At 38.2% G+C, this 20,886-nt stretch overlaps 2 protein-coding genes across 5 annotated transcripts in view; both read left to right on the top strand.

The window, feature by feature from the left end:
• Positions 1–623: 623 nt before the first annotated feature.
• On the top strand, positions 624–13,349 carry gmip (GEM interacting protein). Of its 3 annotated transcripts, none has more exons than XM_005745352.1 (21): positions 624–891; positions 2,147–2,234; positions 2,739–2,835; positions 3,024–3,063; positions 4,906–5,031; positions 6,328–6,392; positions 6,544–6,651; positions 6,737–6,817; positions 7,159–7,320; positions 7,496–7,633; positions 8,064–8,254; positions 8,454–8,539; positions 8,623–8,685; positions 8,811–8,882; positions 8,987–9,129; positions 9,228–9,404; positions 9,482–9,619; positions 9,722–9,921; positions 10,078–10,402; positions 10,925–11,024; positions 11,866–13,349. In XM_005745352.1, the coding sequence occupies exons 1-21, from the start codon at positions 846–848 to the stop codon at positions 12,498–12,500; spliced, it is 3,081 nt and encodes a 1,026-aa protein (XP_005745409.1). In that variant the 5' UTR covers positions 624–845; the 3' UTR covers positions 12,501–13,349. The 3 variants fall into 3 exon arrangements, with proteins under 3 accessions (XP_005745409.1, XP_005745408.1, XP_005745410.1); XM_005745351.1 differs by having other exon boundaries at positions 10,922–11,024; XM_005745353.1 differs by lacking the exon at positions 10,925–11,024 and having other exon boundaries at positions 11,866–11,953.
• A 311-nt stretch (positions 13,350–13,660) lies between these two features.
• Positions 13,661–20,886, top strand: part of lmx1al (LIM homeobox transcription factor 1, alpha-like) — a 15,571-nt gene continuing 8,345 nt past the window's right edge. For both annotated transcript variants that reach the window (XM_013913886.1, XM_005745350.1), the window contains exons 1-3: positions 13,661–13,872; positions 15,695–15,783; positions 16,602–16,788. In XM_013913886.1, the coding sequence (XP_013769340.1) occupies positions 13,829–13,872; positions 15,695–15,783; positions 16,602–16,788 (320 nt within the window). In that variant the 5' untranslated portion in view covers positions 13,661–13,828. The remainder of the gene's footprint in view (positions 13,873–15,694; positions 15,784–16,601; positions 16,789–20,886) is intronic.

The following is a 20,886-nucleotide window of genomic DNA, read 5'->3' as shown; positions in this document are numbered from 1 at the left end:
TCTGTCATTATATGCTTACTGTTCTGTTGGAGTAACCATTTTTTTAGTTAATGTTGACTGTCCAAATACAAATTATGACGTCTGTATATTGTGACTAATGGAAAATTGTCTGTTACTGTGTAGCCTCTGGCACAGTAACATTTTACTGTGAAGTCATTCACACATTGTAGACTGTGACCTGAATGCAGATTTTGCCTTCACCATTTCATTCATCATTGTCACTGGAAAAAACAGAGTACCCAAGCTGCTGATTACAAGTAGAATTGAACTTTTTAGCTGATTATTCTCGGCATGTCACGCAACCGACTTTCTCATTGAGGTTTTTATCACACCTGCAGATGGCTGAATAAGGTAGCTTACATGACAGTGAAATAATGTTTCTTAAATAACTTATTATATATATTAACAACTATGTTTAGTATATACTAATTTTTAACCAAGATATGTTTTCTGAAGTGTAATTGTTACATTACAGTGGTACATGCCAATATTTAAGGAACAATCTTTCTTACTACGACAATACAAATTTATCACAGTGGTACCTTTTCACTATATATGGTTAGACAATGTAGGTGGGGCCTCCAGTGACTGTAAGATACACTTCCTCTTCCCCTTGATGGCGAAAACATTGGCCAACCTTCACTCTACCAGAGGAAGATCATTTTAAGAACTTGCATATCAGCGCGCTTGGGGCTCAGCTTTATATCGCTGTGTTTAAACTACAGTCCTGATTTCCTACCAATTCAAATACAAAGTGTTTTACTGTGTATTGTAGTTTGACCCTGATGCGAGATAATGTGTGAGAGGTGTTGTTAGGGTCTGCCTACTGTGGAAATAGCGCAGAAATGGAAGAAGATTTAGTGGAAAACAAGGATTCTACTCAAGGCACAGGTGAGCACAAATAAGATTTATGACATGTGGTCATTTTGAGTAAATTGTATCCTTTACTCTAAATATCAACTTGCCCATGCTTAAATGAAACTTAAATCTGTTTTCTTTCCTTTCAAAATGTTAAAACTTTTTTGCTATTAATACATATTTTTCTTCATTTGAAGAAACCCCAAACTTTTTAATTGCCAAATATTATTTTGGTTTGTGTTACTGGAAATCTACTCAAAGCAGTGTAGCGCCATTATGACATGGGTATTCATGTGGGTGCATGCAGACGCTGCATGCATAAAGTGCCTCTGTTAATGAGTCTGTCAGAAGATTTCTGCTGCTGTGCGGCATCCTCCTTGTTGATGAACTTCCTGAACTCTTTTTTTAAAGGTTCTTGTTCTGTCTTTTTGTTTAACTTCTGTATTTTTATTCAGCAGAATTAGCCTACTCCTTCCAAAAAGCCAAGACTGTCCACTTCTTTTAAAACTAATGTTTTGGAGACTTTTGTGTCATTTGACACACTAGAAATTAGAAATGTTTCTTTGCTTGAAAGTTTCTATTCAGAAGCTTGTTGCAGTGTAGCCTCAATTCATGCAAGTAGCTTTTGCAAATGTTGCGGGTAAACAGCAAACACAACTGTCAGAGTTAAGTGCAACTACATTGGAAAACGGTGTTCAAATTTTGCTGAAACATCTTACTTTCCTGTCAGCTCTTATTCTTGAGCTGAAACACTGGTGGTGTGAAAAACAAGGACTCTATGTACACGATGGGACGTGACACAAACTGCAAGCAGGATGTGGTTGACCAAAATGGAGGCCTCTCTGAGCGAGTGATTTCTTTTTTACATTTGTTACACCTATTGTGAATGATCAGTTCTTAACTTTTTGCTATGTCAGAGGGTTATAAACGGTCAAAGTGTTGCACAAAAGCACAAAAGTTTAAGCAACAAAATGTGTCAGTTTTATTTCACATTAAGTGCAAATGCTGTCAGATAGGATTTTATGAGAAGCTAAGTTTGATTCTTTTTTTGAACTGGATCCTTTTTTCAGTTCATCTATGTGTGTATCTGTGTGTTTGCAAGCTACCAAATGTTGGCATATACTTGATGAACTAGCTTTGATACTGTGGTATAATATGCATTTCTATATAGTTTGTGCTCTTTCGGGGTGGGGGAAGGGTTCACATGTCAGGATCACCGTTTACTCTATGTAACATAAATACAATGTAAAGTTTGTGTGTATCTTAGCTTTTACATTTCTCATTTCAGATGTGAAACGAGTGCAGAAATCGGAAACAAAGCGATACAGTGAGATCTTCCGAGATTTTGATAACCTTGATTTATCTTTCATCTCTTCGTAAGTATTACCTTGTGCAACCCTTTTCTCCTGCATCACTCGGGTGCTAAGTAAAAACTGTGGTTAGTGAATTGGTATTTCAAATGGTCTAGAGATGGAAAATGATAAGAAGCTCTTGAGGATGGAATTATTAATTTATATTTTATCATTTAATAATCCATCAACATGAACTCAATTATGTGTGATCTGTCGGTATATTTATCTAGTGCAAGCTTTTAACTAAAGGTTTAATAACTTTCTATATTAGCATTGCCATGTCTGGTTTAATCTATCCTGATTGTGACTCATATTTTATTAGAAGCACTGACTGGAAACTGTTTATAACATTTCTCTAAAGCAAAGGTGCAGTGGTGAATATAGTTAAGATGATAAAAATACATAAACTGGACCTTGAAAGGTTCTTAAGGAGCTTGTTTATGGTACTAAAAGGCCCAGTAGCATATGCTTGGTGGCATATTCCTTGACAAATATGTTTCTCTCCTTATACATTCTTTCTGTGCTCAGCTCAGGGGATGATCTGCTAGCAGAGATTGACTCCCAGTCCATCTCCGAACCTATCTCTGTAGAAACTGCAGAGACCACAGAGCAACATGACGTGACTGTAAGAAATAAATACCTTTTGAATGTAGTGAATGACCTACTTAATCAAAGGCCTGTCATTTATGCTGTTGTTTATGCTAAAGTTTAGCTCAGGTTCAGTTTTCAAATGATGGTTTGTTTTTAGACGATTAGATGTGCTTTGATAGAGTTGTAGAGTTCCACCAGTTTGAAGATGCACTTTGTCCACAGATATGTGCCGAACCCAATGACGTGGATGGAACTCAGACAGGTATGGTTTGTGTGACAGAAGGGATGAAAAAGCCCAAATGAGTGTGTTATTGTCTGCATGCTTTCTGGTCAGGGTCAGTGAATAACGACAGCTGTTATAAACAGTTGGTCTCAATGCGACATTCCTTTACACTGTGAACCTGTTGCTGAAGTGGTTCAGTCACCTGCTTAACCTAGCACAAACCTTCCTGGGACTGACAGGATACTATCCTTCATCCCATCGGATCATTAGATGTAGCAGGAGCTACTGCCTGTGACACTTTACAAATACTCTTCTTCAACATTTATTTATTGTCTTATAATCAGCTGTGAGTTGTAACGATCCCTCTGTAACAAGATTAGGCTAAAGAGAGAGGATTAAAGCAGGGGACAGCTGCTCTCAGTTTTTACATTAGACTAGTGGAAAAAAGAGAGTCACAGAAATCTCCTGTTACATGGTCTATGGCATAAATACAAGTCAGATGGATAAATGCACCAGACTTACTCATAGTCTACAGTGGGACTTTGGGCTAAGTGCACAAACTTCAGTTTGACTCAAATTATAGGCACATGGTAAGATAAGATATTACAGAGGCACACTGTGTTAAACTTGGATGGTGAGCAATGTCAAATGTATTCTTGGGGCATAGAAGCTCTTCTCAAGAACACCTCCCCCACACCACCTTAGCACGCTTGCTCTCTCACATGCCAGGAGATAAACCTGATTCAACGCTCCTCTAAACCCTGTCACTCTGCATTCTGGACTTGACTTGAATAATCCTTATTCCAAGTGCTTGAACTCCAAAGGATTGATTTCTGAAAGTGCTCAGAGCTCTCCCTAGAGAGGAAAGGCTAAGAGAGGTCACTCATAGCACAAAACCTAACATATCTCTGGAATTGCATGTTCTATTTTGTGGGCTGCGCATGATGGCAGAAGAAAGTCTGGTTTGATTTTTTTTCCTACCACTCTAACTGGATTTGGCAGCTATCTGAAGGGGAAGAGCAGTATAAAATCTACCTCTCTGTCTCTCTGGCATAACATGCTTGCATGTTTTAAAGCACTGCACAATGGACCGCTAGAAGAAGTGAAAGTTGCTGAAATGCATCAGCTTTGGTTAAAAGAAAAAAAAATATTGCATTTATTTGCGAAGGTTGTGCTGGAAGTGGAACACATTGAGAAAGTAGTGTAGGGAGCTTTTGTTAGACCATGTGACTGTCACAGATACATCATCCACCCTGCACTAGTGTGACTCACAGAGGAAGAAGAGTGGTTATCGTATTAACGCCCTGCCTTGGTGACCACAGTAGCGCTATAACAACATGCTAGTGTGCTGTTATGTGCTCTCACAACATGGCTTGTGTCGGTAGCTGACTACGAGTGAACAGGTGTGAGAGGGAGGGGCCAGGCAAAAGGGAAGAGAGAGGAGGGAAGTTATTTAGCTAAAGCAGTTTGTTTTGGGGCTGTCCTCTCTCTAGTTACATCCTTTTTCTGTCAACTGTGAGACATAGGACTAATTTAAGAGGGGTTTTTCTTTGTTTTTTACCGACAAACTAATGTATATTTTAGTATACATGCTAGAGTTTGCTCTCACCTTCTGGAAACTGCAGGACCTTTACTCTGAGGAGCAGCTATGACTTGTCATATCCAGCCATTATTTCCTGTTTTGGGTTTGTGTATATCTTTTTTTTAAACTGGTATTTGATTTTTAAATTTCTTTATGTTGTCAGATATAGTCTGGGACCATTAATATCACTTAAGGACAGACTAAACGTTTTCTTGAGAAAAGGGGATATTAGGTGCTATTACAGTGTAATTCCTGGGTACACCTCGAGCCTACCATTATGATGATGTACTCTCTCACAGTCCAAGAAGCAGACCTGGCCCTATGTCGCTGTGAGGATGGAGTGGAGACGGCGCTGCAGTACGCCAAGTTGTGGTGCCGATATGCCAAAGACCTTCTTGCCTGGATGGAGAAGAGAATCAGCTTGGGTAAATACACAGCTGAGTAAAGGAAATAGTAGTGTAACATGCAAATTTTGTGTCTTATCGTAGATGGCATATTTGAATAGAAACCGCACACAGAAACAAGAATAGGTGGATTTCTTACAGAATGCAAAGCCATAATGTGTACAATATAAATGAAAATAATTCTGATCCACTATGAAGTCAGTAGTCTTAGAGTAGTACCAACATTAATTGGTTTAAAGTGTTAGTAAATGATCATTTCATGCAAGTAGGTTAGGTATAAGTGAATGTGTCCTAGTATTTTCATCTAGAGTTAGAGCAAATGGTTGTTGTTGTTGTTGTTGTTTTTTGTTTGCTTTGATATAATAACATTTGAAATAGTGCTGCAGTAGTCACCCTGTAAGGAGAAGAGGTGCACACTGAAGATTGGATTGCTGCTTTGTATTACCCATTAAGAAAGAAAAATCATAATACATGCATTTTTAGTATTAGCTGGAGTACCATCAAGTAATTTTCATCTCCTGCCTGGATTATTTCTGTTAAAGAGGATGTGAGTTTATGCAGTCATTCCAGAGAACTGCACGCTACACACAAACAGAAAGGATTAAAGAGCAGATTAGCTGAAAAGAGGAGGGCTTTGGAGTACACAGCGATTCCTCTTCTGTGAGCCTTTTCAGATCCTATGAGTTCAGGTAGTGATGTCAATATACTTTGACATCACTACCTGATACTAGAGTTATCATTCAAAACACAGCAACAGTTACCAACCTCAAGTGTGTAAGGAGATCAGTTAGGCAATGATAACACATGAGTAATGCTGGGTGAAGCTCAGCCCCAAACTAGTGATTACACAGTAAAGCAACACATTGAGTTTGCTAACAGTATAGAGCCCATTGCTCAAAGAGAGCATTCAGATCACAAACTGCTGTTGACTTAGTGTTTGTATCAGTACTTGCACAGTGTGAGTGAGATCATACTGACATCAGCTTGGTTCATTTCCTGTTGCAGTTCTTGAACTGATGCAAAATGCAAACCACAGGTATTTTTAACCAAATTAATTCCTCTTTTAACTTCAAAATAGACACAGGTTAGAGTTGACCACACTACAGGTTCTAGTTATTCTGTGGGTGCTGCATAGGCTATTCATCAAATGTCAGACTTGTGAAGAGACACAGAAGATAGGTAATGTCCAAAAATGTTCAGTATAGTGCAAGAATTTCAGTGGATTCTACTTGTGTTTTTTTTATCTTCATGTACCATGCCTGTGTTTTTTATTTTTACATAAAAAAGAAAAAAAAAAGTTTGTTTTTTTCTTTGCAGAGCAGGAATTTGCAAAAAGTATAATGAAGACGACTGAAGGAGCAAAAACCAATGTACTCCAACAGGTATGGTTTACTGGATACTTGACAAAAACTGTACCAATGATTGCTAAAGTACATCACAATGGGTTACTTATAATGGTGCCTAGAACAGAGACTGTGGCATTTCTCTTTCTTAGACTGTGGCGTTTCTCTTTCTTTGCTCTTGTCTATGCAGGAAATGATGCCATTACAGTACATCTACACACTGGCTCTAGAACAAGACATCAAAAATTGTCTGAACGCTAGAAGGACTTCTGATCTGCTGCAAAGTCGCTGTTACCAGGTATAGAAGCCTACAAACACATCATCTAAAACCATCTCTAATGTTTAGATGTATATGTGTTAAATATCGATTCTCTGTCTCAAAGGCCTTGAGTGCAAAGAGAAATGAGATTGATAAGTGGCGCAGAGAATTTAAAGAGCAGTGGGCAAGAGAACAAAGGAGGATGGTAAGTAAATAATCACTCCTGGTATTGGTTGACGTTAAGCAGAGTTATTTGCACCGTTAGTGAACTTGTTGGTATCTATTAAAGTCATATTAGACTGTACATGAAAATAGTGAAATTGTTGCCAGAATCATTACATATTTTTGTCTCAGTTCATCTAAAATTAGTATCTGTGTATAAATTGTATAAACAGTGGACAGTATACTTGTTTGCATGTCATGTATATGTTGTTTTGTCTGTTATGGATGTAACCAACATGTTTCCGTTCTCGTATGTTGTGCTAAAATTTGTGCCAGTAATAAACAGTGTTCTCCACTCTGTGTATCTCCCTTCCTCGTTTTCAGAATGAAGCAGTGACAGCTTATAAAAAGGCCAAGCAACAGTACTTCCAGCGCTGTGATGAGCTAGAAAAGGCGAAAGCTGTCTCTGCTAAGGCTGCAGATGACACAGTAGGAAGCAAAACACTAGATAAGAGGAGGAAGTCTAAGGATGAAGCTCAGACTAAGGTGAGTGTCATGTTAATAGACTAAATACTGTATAATCTGTAGAAATAAGGGCCTAAGGTTTCAGCAAACAAAAAGTAAATATTTTTTGGTATCCTTAATAATGGCTTATGAGACGATGCAAAAAGAGGAAAACACAGATTGCATATCCACTTAGATTTTCTTTCTGTCCTCACAGGTGTTAGAGGCAGAGTTGACATATAAACAGTGTGTGACTGATGCAAAGATCCACCAAGATGAGTTAGTGAAGGTGAAAGAAAGAATCATTTCACACATTCGTAAGCTCATCTTTCAAGGAGACACTGTGCTCAAAGAGGTCAGTACTTCATTTTGGTATAAATATAGAATATGTGTTACTATATAGTTGATATTATAAGTTGTCTTGGATAGCTAGATATATATTTACAGGATCATTACCTAAGAACAGTCTAATGACTGAAGAGAAGTTAACATGTCTAACTATTAGTAGTTAATCAGCTTGATTAATACAAAAATGTACGTGAAAATAATAATCTACCTAAGCAGTGATTTATGTTTTGCATCATACAGTATAAAGAATTTTAATAAAAAACTACCATGTTTTATAAAATTACAAGATTCCTTTGCATATTTTTTCTTTTTTTCTTTTACTTTTTGCGGGTTTGAAAAGTAAATTGTGAGCAAAACACTACTCTTATATTTTATATCACTTTTTTTGATTAAAGTTTTTTTCCTTGACTCCACATGATGTCTTCTCTCTGTATTAGGTCACAGTGAACCTGTTCTACTTCCAGCGTCAGCAGGCAGAGCCTGTTCCACTTGGCTATCACAACCTGGAGGTAACATGCAGAGCCCAGGAGTCTGGTGAGCCCTATCTGCAGTATGTTCTCAGTAAGCGTCGCCCTGAGCAGATTCTCCAAAAATTTACCTTCCAGGAGTATGTTCCTCACGGTAAAGGGTGCGTTAAAAGGACTTATTGCTGCTTCTTTTATGTAGCATGTTTTTAAATATAAATGTGAACATATAAACATGTGTCAGTAGGGACAGATGTATTTGAGTGTATATCCTTGTCATAAAATAGGATAGAAAACATGTTTGATATATTCCACCTATTTACTTATTAAAATAATTGTTTCAATAACTTCTTTTCTTTAAAGCAACAAAAGAAAAACCAGCGCTCTGAACACTCTGCCAGACTCGTTCATGGCAGATGATAGTCCTTTGCGACGATCCAGTGATTGCAGTAAGGGCTCCACCTAATTATACTTTTTTATATAAAAAAAAAATCTTTCTCTTTAATAATATTTGTGTGTTGGTTCACCTAAGGGAAAACTGGATACAGTGACAGTGAGAGCATCGGAGGCAGTTCAGAGTCCCTGTCTAGCCCTGGTAGGCACAGGCTTACATTTTTGTATCTAACTTTTAATTTACAGTACATGCATCTCGAAACTTGTGGAACTTTTTTAAAAAAAAATTAACTGTGTTTTTGCTTTATTTGGAATATATAACTGAAGCTAGGAGGCAGGGTAAAACCGCATCCACGTTGACAGTGTCATCAGACGACCTAGATGACCGGGATGAATCAGGTTCTTACCTCCTTTTCTTTTCATGAACAGAATATGTTAATAGAGTATATTTTTTATTTGATCCCTGGCTGGCAAATAAATCTATCTTCTCCACCTTCCTCCAGAGTACAATGATAGTCAGCCAGCCAAAGTGCCACAGGTTTCGCGAGCTGCACTATCACATCGACTCAAGAAAATGAAAAGCAAAATGGCCAAATGCAAGCAGTGTGACAACTATATTGTTGTCAGTGGAGTTGAATGTGAAGAGGTATGATTACACATTTGATGAATATATTGTAACATGGGCAGAAAACTGTCTTTCATGAGATTATTAATGAGATTAGCTCTTTTCTATCTCACATTCAGTGTGGCCTAGCTTTGCACAGGAAGTGTATGGAGGTGTGTCAGCTAGAATGTGAGCATAAGAAGGGATCGGTGTTTGGAGTGGACCTCTCTCTGCTGCCACGTGACAGACCAGATGAGGTGCCCTTTGTAGTGATTCTCTGCACATCTGAGATTGAGAGCCGTGCTCTCTCTGTCCAGGTATTATTTATCCTCACACTGGTACAAATACATTGGTTGTCAAGTATGAATAGTGATCTAATAATCATTTCTGTTAGGGTGTGTATCGCGTGAGTGGGTCCAAGCCTCGCATTCAGAAGCTCTGCCATGCCTTTGAAACACAAAAAGAGCAAGTGGACCTCTCGGACCTCTCACCACATGACATCACCTCTATCCTTAAGCACTTCTTTAAGGAGGTAAAGGAGATATTAAAATACAAACCTCATTTCTGCACAATTCAAGAGATGTAATTTTTTGTCTGATATCGCACTGAATATTTTCAATATTATCTCTTGCAGCTGCCTGAGCCCTTACTAACTTTTGACCTGTACAATGATTTCGTTGCGGTGGGGAAAGCAATTCAGCACCTGAATGATGGGGAGACGTCACCAGAGACTAATGAGATAATGGATATCACTGACAACCTGCAAAAGCTACTACACAGACTTCCTCCATATTGCTACAGCACCTTGCAGCATCTTGTATCTCATCTTCAAAGGTGAGCATGCTCTGGCACCACAGACCTCTCTAGTTTAACTTGGCCTAAACCTGATAGATGACATTTACTTATTTCTATACTGGACCACTGACTTTGACTTCTAAGTCAAATTTAACTTAAGCTGTCCTTGAATTTGTCTCATGTGTTTATTTACAGAGTTTCAGAAAACTACGAGAACAAGATGTCTCCCAGCAATTTAGGCATTGTTTTTGGGCCAACGTTATTGCGCCCTCTAGTGTCGACAGACATGTCAATGATTGCCCTCTTGGAGACCACCTACCAGGCTGTACTTGTTGAGTTCCTCATCACACACCACGACAAAATCTTCGGCCTGGAGCAGGGATCCGATACACCCCCTCCTCCACCCCCTACCGCACCTCTTCCTGACACCCCTCCCAGAGGTTCCTGCCCCTTGGATGGGGTAGCTTATCTCGACTCAGAAAATGAAACCACGTCCAGAGAGCGGCCACGCTCAGTAGAAGTAAGTATTTCAGTGCGCTTTAAACATCTATGGCTAATTTTTAACTGCTCCCTTTTAAGCAGCAGTTGCTTAGCATTCACACCATGTGAGAGTAAACACACTTACCAGTTTTTTAAGAGCCTTAACACTTGCCACCTTAACCTCACGTTTTTTCCATCAGGATTAACAAGATCCTCACGCACACTGCTGCATTTCTCCTGCCCTCTGCACTCTGGCCTGCATGACCGTCTTTCTAGCTTTTACTTTCTGCTTTACACAGCTCTTTCCTGTAAAAAGGATTTTTAAAGTTCACCTAATTGTGGGGTTTTAGCTGGGTTGCATCAAAAGAATTAAAACACAAAAAGGATATCACCTTTCTTTAGGAGAGTAAAACCTTTTTATATTTGTACCTAATAAAAAAAATAAAAATAAAAAAGACTTATCCCAAGTAGTCATTCCCCCGGTAGGAATCCTATAATAATGCAGTGCTGCAGGTTTAGATGTGGTCTGTAATCCACCACTCAACTTGTGTCATTCCAGCAGAATCGAATCAAGAGAGAGTCAAGCGAGGGTTATATATCTGACAAGTCTTCATCCAATGAGGCAGTGGACCAGCTCAGCGCTGAAGCCAGTGAGAGAGCAGGTAGGCGGGGCATAGTGATAGAGAAGTTACTCCTGACTAGAGCAGGTCAGCAAATAAATTTATCCACTGTGTCTATGTCCTGTGAAACCTAAAGATGTTGACGTTTTCAGTTGCCAAGTACAATGAGTTCTCTCTTGTGTCAGCTTGTAGTTTTGCTACTTGAGGACATGTCTTAAACAATCCTCTTGTAGGTATTACCAAACAGCTCCCAAGTGTTTTGCTTAATGTCTTGCACACAGGGGGTTGGTTCTAATTTACAGTTACAAAGTAGCTTGTGTTTCTAAGCGTGAGATTCTGTAGGTGTAGAATACTTAAAATGTCTGTTTTTTTAATTACTTTGCGTACATCATCCAGTTATCTTTAGAAGTAGGACTTCCTTATATGTTGCTATTCAGTAAAAGTGGCTGAATTCGGTTGAGTACTTTTTTTCTGGGAAAGAAGAAGAAGAAGAAAGTGTACTTTATTGGTGGGGGATAGTCTTTGTGGAATTAATGAATTAATTCGTGTGATTTTAATTATATTATGATCATTTCTTTTGGAATTTGCAGTTTGACATTTGAGTTTTTGTATGAATTTGGACAACACAAAGTTAGATTTTGGAGTTTGGGGATTTGGAAAGTCTGAGGCTCAAACCATTCTTTGCTTTCTGTACTTTCGCTGTGTTTCTGAGAGGCTCTCTTCTCTGTTGCTAAAACAGCAGCTTCAAAAGTCCTCGATTTCAAGTCAAGTTGCACTATATATCATATAGAATGATTTTGTTTTTTTTAAGCAAAATAATCAATAACTGGTGTTGGAAATGCTTAACTTTGTGAATCACATGCTTATCCTTCTACTGCTCCAGTCCTGGCTATGAGAGATGTATCAAGTGATCCTCAGGGTGAGATGGTAGGAGAAGCTACCTCTGATTTAGGAGTCCAGCCATACTACCGTTTCACCAGACAGCCTGTGAAGTATCACCGACATCATAATACAGGAACGCGAGTCTCGAACCCAGCATGTGCAGCCAGACAGGCTGCACCTCAACCGAGGGGCCACACAGGAAGTGCAGACAGCAGTCGCAGCTCTTCTCCAGAGCCAGGGGCACAAAGACTTTCTCGAGACATAGATATCCATTATGAGGGCATTCTTGAGCCCCAGCATGTGACTACTGACACAGAGAATAAAATGGATGCCCCACTAAGCCCCCGTGAGGTTGTGCAGTACATGCTGGGCTTGGACTCTACGTATGCACCACTTTCACCTTCTACAGCATCCAGTGCAACGCAGGCTGCTGAAGAGGTGGCAGGAGGATGTCGAGCAAATCGCAACATAAATCAGAGCAATAACAAGCAGAGTACTGGACATTATCACCATCTGTGTTCGTCACCAAAGACAATTCCCGTTGAGAAAAATGTTACCTCACCAGCCCAGAAGATCCTGTCTGGTCTAAGGCTGAGACGCAGCCACTCAGGGAAGGATGAGCAGCTCTTTGTCTGAGGGAAGATACAAATCTGCAGATGGTTCACTGGAATGATTTCACATACAGCAAAGGACATCATTAATATGACCATTATTGTATGTAACAACAAATGCTTCTGTCAATATTACCATTATTATGCCTTTATTATGAATAGAATACATCCACATTTTAGGTGCAAATGTCACCACAGGAACACAAAGTCTTTAGTCATCAAACCTACTGAACTAACATATGAAACACATGGAAAAGTTCAATCCTGGTGCCTGCTTGGATTAACACTTAATCTTCTTTAGATTTTGGTCTGTTGATAATCCAGCAGTTCACTAAACAGACCACACATGAGAAGTTTATATATTATTTTTTTAATTAGCTCTTGTGTTTTGACTTAATTAGTAGGCGAGGTGAAAAGATACAAACTAGCACCTGAGTATAACGGTTTTGACCCGAACAAACTGTAATGAATATTTGTAAAATGCAGTGTCATCAATATAATGCTGTTTTACATTTGTTGTGCTTTCCCAATATATTATTGCCTATAAATGAAAAATGTTATAGTCTGTAAACAAATATATGCCTTTACTGGTGTCCTTGACCCTAACACTGATCATTTAATGCACCTTTCTTGTTTTAACACAAGGGGGCGGTCCTCTCTCAGTATGCGGGAAAAGCATGTCAGACACAATAGTGAAAAGGCAATAAACCTTTTATCTTTAATTTCAGTGCTCTGCGTTTGGACATGACACTTTTTTTTTACTTCCATGTCAGCATTTTAGTGCCTGCACCTGTTTGATTTTACAGCCTGGTGTAAGTAAATGGAGTGAAGCAACATTTCCTGATGTCTAGAAGGAGTAAAGTGATATCATCTTCATTCGGCTTTGTTCTTTTGATATTTTTGCATCAAACTCAGACAGTTTTGGTGTATAATACAACAAAAACTTAAATATGTTTTCCTGTGTGAAAGGGGCTGATATGTCATCACAAGTTGTTTCACCTTAGCTGTGCCCTTTTAAGTTTCCGTGTAACCGTGAGCACAAATGCAAAAGATCCTCCCCATCTGAGTTATCAATAGGCTGTATTATCACTCATCTTCCCTCATCATTTTCCGCACCTTCTCCCTCCCTCCTTTTCTGTCCATCTCCTCCCTCTGCGCCTTTTTACGCACAAAACAAGTCAGAGCGCACACACGGCTGCCGGAGAAAACAGGAGAGACAATAGGCAGTACTTCGGGTCATCATGGTATTTGGATTTTTACCGTAGGCAACATGCTCGGCGCTTTGTGAGGTACAGGTGGATAATCTGCGATCGCGTCTGTTCATTTACTAGTCTAAAGTTTCCCCAGGTTTTAATGTTGCCAACCGAGATTTCAGGAGGAGTGTGTTTCACCTCAAGGTAGGTCTCCGCAACTCAAGAACAGGTTGTCACTGAAGGCAGCCTCGTGATTTCCAAATAACCGTGTTGCTTGAATTGATGTGCATTTCGTGTTCCAGCAGCAGCGCGTGCTTAGATCCAACATTATTAGGGGTCTTTTGACAAATACACGGGATAAAGGATTAAATCCTGATGACCTTGCTGTCTGTTATGTTTTATGATCTTCGATCTTTAATGTATTGGCACAAGCATGTGAAATAGTCCTAAAAATATGATGCTAAAGGGAACCAGCTGCTTTACAGACTGCAAGCCGCTTTTAGAGTATTATAATAATAATCATTATTATTATTATGTTCGTTTACAGTAGTTTTTAACGTGACTTGAATTCAGCAATCACATCTACAACTCAACTTTGTCTTTTACTTTTGATGGCACGAGGGAAGGTCTGACTTTTCATAGTTTCCAGCTATTTATTACAAACAGCTTGTAAACAAATCTCTCAAAATAGAAAGACTGTTTGTTGCATTAAACAGAGATTGGCTTCTTAGCATTAATCTGAATGCAGTTAACATTCAGCTTTAAAGAAAACATTGTTCATCCTCATAAATATAACAGTTTTGCTTTCTTTAATTGTAGCTCCAGGTGACTTGCGGGAAATCCAGAAATCGTTATTACTTCGATATTGATGATCACAGCACCGGCTTTTAGCGTCGACGTGTAATTATTGGTGCTTTACACAAGTGTGTCATGAATGTATTCAACCCGCAATTAGGAAAAGTGCCAAATCAGATTAGTTGTATTTACATAAGTCATTTGGTGTTATCTAATTACTTCACTTTCTAAGGCAACAATCCATTTTATATTCCCTGTATTTTACAGGTTCACCCCACAGGCCCCTCAAATGTAGAAATCAATAGGGTTCCTTACAATTATCGCAATAATAAGAACACAAATCTAGTGTGTTATTCATTTAAAATATAGACTATCATTATATTATTATACTTTACACAAAACACTAGAATCTAGTGACACCAGTGCTGAGAAACTCCAGCCTGCAGAAAAACATCAAAGAAAGTTTTCGTCAGTGTTTCCACAACTAATTTATTTTTATTTGAATCTTTCGCCATTTTTGCTTGTTTTTTCTGTCCTCTTTCATTTTTGTTTGTTTGAGCAGGTAAATTAGTAGAATACAAAATGCCGTCCGAAAAGTTTCTCTTTTCGTTATCCGGTTTGATTTAACGGGTCAATTTTAAAAAAAAATTCTGTAAAGGATAAAATGGAAACATTGCACATTTTACAATTAACCTGATCATATATATATATGTTTAAAATAATTTCAACACAAAAATTTTAAATTTAAACCAATATAAATCTAAATATTTATTTTTTGCTTGTCTTACATTTTTTGCATTAGAACTGTTAATTTGTTATTATTTCTTAAAAGAAACCATAAAATGCACGATACATACAAATTGCCTTACACCATTAGAAGTAGAATATATAATGCAGATGTTATAGCTTATTGCAAAGTTTGAAATACAATTTGATGCTCGTAAAAAATCCCTTTCAATTAGAATTTTTGTTGGAAGAGAAACATTCTCAAATTCTCTTTTTTATCGTGTTTTTTTCTCCTGCAATTAATAAGCTTGAGCAATCCAGTCTGTAAGTGTGTATTTTTGATTCAGTCTGATTTTAAATAATGGTGGCATAGACAGTCCTATTATAAAATAATGAAATAAAAAATAAAAACGTCTCTCTTACTAATCCCCTTATTTTTAGGTTGATTTACTATAGCATGGTTCCACTGATATTTTAGATAGAAATGGTTCATTTTTGTCTCTAGCGATCACACTGAGGGGAGGAGAGAAGGGATGAAAACAGAGGAGAGCCAGCAGTCCTGTCTGCAGCAGCCTCCATCCTCCACGCCTTTCGGTAAGTCCGACAACCGATACACTATACAGTGAGTATAATAATCACAGGATGAGCTTTTTGGATTAATTTATCATCTATGAAAATCATGAAGACCACAAATAAGAATATCAAAGCATTTGATCCTGTCCATTTTGTCCGCGTTTTTAGGATCCTATAGACATTCAGGCCTAAGATTATAATAGAAAAAAATATTATTTAAAAATAAATAAATAAATAAAATATAATATTGATTCAGTTTTTTAACAACCAACACAACATTAGACTATTATCGTAATACTGGGCTTACCCTATGAGGAACAAAATGCAACAAAGCCAAGGTTATCATATGTTGTAACATATGACTTATGTTACCCTAACGTAAGAATTAAAATAATAATATAATAAAAGCAAGATCGACTGTTTTTAAATGTAAATAATTCAAGATGATCGTTCACATAAAGTCGAAATAGGAATGAAATAAACAAATATCCAGATGTTAAATATCCAGATTTTTGATTGAAAAAATTAATATCCAACACCGAGGTTGCCATAAACTTTTGTGCGAAGTATGCGCCTGTCATTTTCCATCCATGCGAAAGAGAACATCGGTTTTTCTATGCCAGATTGCATATACAAACGATTGCATATACACACAGTATACACATTCGTTGGTCGATTGAATAAAACGTGTTTTATTGCATTATCGATGACCATGATGCAGGGAAATTTAGAAGCATGCCACTTTATACGGCTGGAGTTACACTGTGGAAACTTGGCCAGTATCTTGGCTTTTACCTTCTCTCAATCTCTCTGTTCATGCTTTGATATGTTCCCTTCAGGTCCAGAGTACAGAGGAGGAGAGGTGTGTGCGGGCTGCGAGTCTCCCATCGCCGACCGCTTCCTGCTGCGCGTGAATGAGCGTTCCTGGCACGAGACCTGTGTCAAGTGCGCCGTGTGTTTAAGCGCGCTCACTGGGACTTGTTACAGCCGGGACCGCCTGCTGTACTGCAAGCACGACTATGAAAAGTAAAAACACACACTCACAAACACACATGCTCACACACAGACATACACACACTGTCAGTTCAAGGATAACACAGCCTACAAATTTAGGTTGGGAAATTCCCTGTGACTAAAACAAGCTTTATCTCGTGCTGAAAATAATTTACATAATCTGCAAAGAAATACAGTTGCATAATAATGGAAAGAATAAAGTTAATTGTACGTTGAAATGTAATTATAATTCTCAATTTGGTCAGAGTAAGTTTACTTATGGAGACTGTTTTAAACATTTTAGTTTTGCCTACTCAATCAAACTGAACTGATGTTAGCCAGTCTCCTGTTTCCAAGCTAAACAGGTTTTGGGACTTCAAATTGAGAGGTAATTGTTATATAAGTATAGTGACATACTAATCTTGTAACATTTGCTGATGTGATATTATTGTGTTACTGACACACACACACACACACACAAGGAGAGAGTGAGAGAGAGAACAGTGAAGTTGAACTTCTGTTTAAAACAGATGAGGAACACGTCTTTCATATTTTACATCTACTGGAAGTCTTTTGTTAGACTTAACAGCATCTATCAATGTGCCAACAAAAGATGTAGTAAAATGTTAATCACTGCAAGAGCACGTGTGATTTTAATTCTGAAAAATTAATGTAGGTGTCAAGAAAGGAGATGATTTAGACTGTACAAATGACCTGCACATAAATCAATCCTCACACTGAACAAATCTGGTTAAATAATATTAATGAAACTTTAACGACTTAGTTTAGAGATGAGGAAGACTTATGAAGTTGAGAAATGAGAGTAGCAAATACAGGCTACATGTTGTACTAATGTTTGGAAAAAAAAACTTTGCAAATTTCTATAACAGAAATTTGTGTAAAAATACATGGGCCTTTAAATTGAAAATCCACATTCAATCCGAAACATCTATCATTATAGACAATGCTGGATTTGTGTGTCAAACCTATGTGGCTTTACTTATATTCAAGATACCCAGAGGGTCAGTGTGCTTACAATTTCACATTTTTGGAATTGAGCCACAACCAATATAAGATATGAAAACTGACTGAATGTATGCAGTAGCAGTTTTTATAGCTTATTTTTGCTTATTGATCTAATCGTTTCACAAAGGCAAAGTCTATTTCCCTTGTTTTTAAATTTACAATCTTAACTGAACCAACAGCCCTTGCCACTGCTATTCAGTACCTTGTAGTACAGCATCTGGACACACTACAATATATTGCAATGTAAAAGTTCAGAGATTTTTTTTCTTTAATGGCTCACTCCACTGTACATTTTTGTGGCCATTCTACATTTTAACTTTGGCTGCTTTGTGTGTGCTGTGGCCACTGGGTGTGCCTGCAAAGGAAGCTCCAGGGATGGACAGCTTAAGGACGAGTCTGCAGCTTGTTATCATTGTTATGAAAAGTGTCAGACGGCATCCAGCAGCACAGACTCTCCCACTGTACCTGACATCTGGAGGAGAGTGAGGGAGAGAGAAAGAGAGGGAGGGGGGGGGGACTGTGATGAAAGTCCATTGTGTGACGTTTATCTGGAAAAATGAGTGGGAAACTTGGAGGCAGTAGTGCCATAACTGAAGAACTGGGCTCATTTTCAGTGATGGAATGAAAAAGTATATTTGCTCTCACTGTGTAATGACTGTAATTGCAGATCCAAATTAATAGTCAGAGGCTCATTCACTATGTTGTTGATTTAGTCCCCTATACATTGCATATGCCTTGTTGCCTTGTTGTGTGAGTCGGTGCCAGACTTGGCACACAGTTATGCCCGTGACCTTCAGTGGATAGGCAACAATGTCTCCTTGTTTTCCCAGCAGTCTGTCCATCAGCGCCTTACTCTACACCCCCACCACCTCCATCTAGAGCAGGTGTGTGATAACCATGTCCAAGAATTTGGAATGTGCATAAGAATTTTAGGGGAATTTGTACAATTATTAGTGGATACCAGGATATGGATTTGAGTATCCATATCCATATCCTGGTATGGATACTCAAATCCTGCTTCAGACAGGAAAATGCACATCATTTCAGTGCTGTCACTGCATGCTGATGAGTTTACTTTGTCAGGAATTGTAAGGAGTTAAAAAAATAACTGAATTCACTGAAAAATATGTGAATGTAATGCATTAATTGAAAAATGGCATTTTGCAAGCAGGCTTGGGTTTTTAATATTGGGATGTCTTCCTTGTGCACTATCTCCGGCTAGTCCAAATATATGTTTTTTAGTCACAAACAGACCAGACCAAACAGTGCATGGTGCATGTGCTTTTTTTAATCATAGCTTTCTTTTAATATATGAAAAAGAAACAAATGCAAAATGTATTTGTGGGTAGGCATATGTTTTTAATTAATCTATCTGGTCTTCACGAAAAAGAAAACACACGCAGATTCAAATGAGAAAGGAAATCAAATTTTCAAATGTTACCCATCCTCCACCCTGATTCGTGTGGCGTTAACTGCCTCCAAGGCAAAGGTTTGTTCAACATTTGCATGTTTAATGCTTTTGAAGGATACATTGCTTCTGTATTACTGTACACTGATTATCAAAAAGTCAATATAAGGTTTCAAAATATCTGATGATTTTTTAAACATCTTATTTATTTATTTATGTATTTGGGGTTGCGGGGCAGGTGAACCATAATCATAGTCTGCTCGGTTCTGAGAATGCCTCAGACCACTCTCACTGAATCTTAAGTATGTCACTCTCATTCACATTAAGTATGTGAACATAAATAAGCACATTAATAAAACAAAAATAAAATAAAATAAAATAAAACTGGAGGTATGCCTTTTTAGTAGTGCCAGTTTTAAGTTTCCCTGGTCTCAATCTGTTATGGAAATGAAGGGATTTAGACACAACTCAAGTGCATCTTGTGGATTTTTCTTGTGGATTTATTTTTGTTTTGAAACCTTGAGAAATTCTCTGGAACTCCATCCTGTTATGGACCAGATGTTCAACATGAGGCACTAGAATAAGACTTCGCTGCACACAAATTCCCTTAAGGTTGTTTTTACGCACAGGCGCAATACATTCCATTTACTGGCACAATGGACAGTTATACAAATCTGGCTAGAAAAAGTTAGGAAGTGATAATTTTATAAAACTTTAAATGGAATTTTTCAATGATGTTACTTTTCTGACAAAATTATTAATAGTACAACACTCTAGTTGTACTGTATGTTAATATAATTACAATTAAACTAAAAACAGACTTTTTTTTAAAGCTGTTTAGGCATAATCCTAAAACTGGTTATTATGATTCCTTGTCAAAGTGACAATTATAAAACAAGTGTTCTCTTCTCAATAGTACTGAACCCAAACAGCGCTGAGGGTAGTCTGGCTGTGAGAAGCCTCCAAACTCCCTTGAAAGCCACATAAAGGCAGCTCCAGCTCTGTGAAAAACAGGTCACAAGAGTGGATATTCACTAAACCTTGAGTTTAATGCCTCACGCTGTGGGGTGGAGGGCACAGAGACTACATCTAAGTTTACAAACCCTCTCACCACAGACATAGAGAGGGAGGCCTAGCGGCCACAGCTATAGAATCATCCTCTGCTGGCCGAGTAGTTAGACGTGAGTCTAACACTAACGACCTGAAAGAGTATCCTCTCAGTGCATTTATGCGAGTGAACGTCTAAGTCTGAGGTTAGAAATCACATCTTTTACCCATTCTCCCTTCTATACCTCCACCCCACCAACCGTTTCGCTCCCTATCTCACCATCGGTTACCTCGTTCATCACTGTCTGCTTTGTAATAATATTTCTCTATTCCAAACCTCATTTCCTTCTTGTTGAGATTGATAGCAGCGATGACACCAAACAGTTTATCTCCCCGTTTATCCCTTGTTTTCTCTTAATCGCCCCCCCTTCCAGTGCTCCTTTGTCTCTCAGGAGGGGAATAGGAGGAGGTGGCAGGGTGGCTGATTGGGTACAGTGCTAATTGCCCAGCTCTGGCTGTCCTGGGTTGACAGGTCTGATACTGGGCTGCAGGGAAATACTATTACAGATAATTATGCAATGATATGTCAGTGGAAATACAAACCCTTATTCCTATAAGCCTAAAATGAGTCACTATTGACGTAAAAAAAA

Source organism: Pundamilia nyererei, unplaced genomic scaffold (assembly GCF_000239375.1).
Source record: "Pundamilia nyererei isolate P.nyererei 1_Seehausen unplaced genomic scaffold, PunNye1.0 scaffold00158, whole genome shotgun sequence".
NCBI lineage: Eukaryota > Metazoa > Chordata > Actinopteri > Cichliformes > Cichlidae > Pundamilia > Pundamilia nyererei.
Note: the sequence above shows the minus strand (reverse complement) of the source record. Positions and strands in the feature narration are given on the sequence as shown.

What these genes read in the sequence shown, in the direction of transcription:
- gmip (XM_005745351.1), top strand. Translation starts at nt 846, where the DNA reads ATGGAAGAAGATTTAGTGGAAAACAAGGATTCTACTCAAGGCACAG. An exon ending in CAAGAGAACAAAGGAGGATG is followed by an intron (nt 6,818 to 7,158) that starts GTAAGTAAATAA and finishes CCTCGTTTTCAG; the next exon opens with AATGAAGCAGTGACAGCTTA. An exon ending in CTTGTATCTCATCTTCAAAG is followed by an intron (nt 9,922 to 10,077) that starts GTGAGCATGCTC and finishes GTTTATTTACAG; the next exon opens with AGTTTCAGAAAACTACGAGA.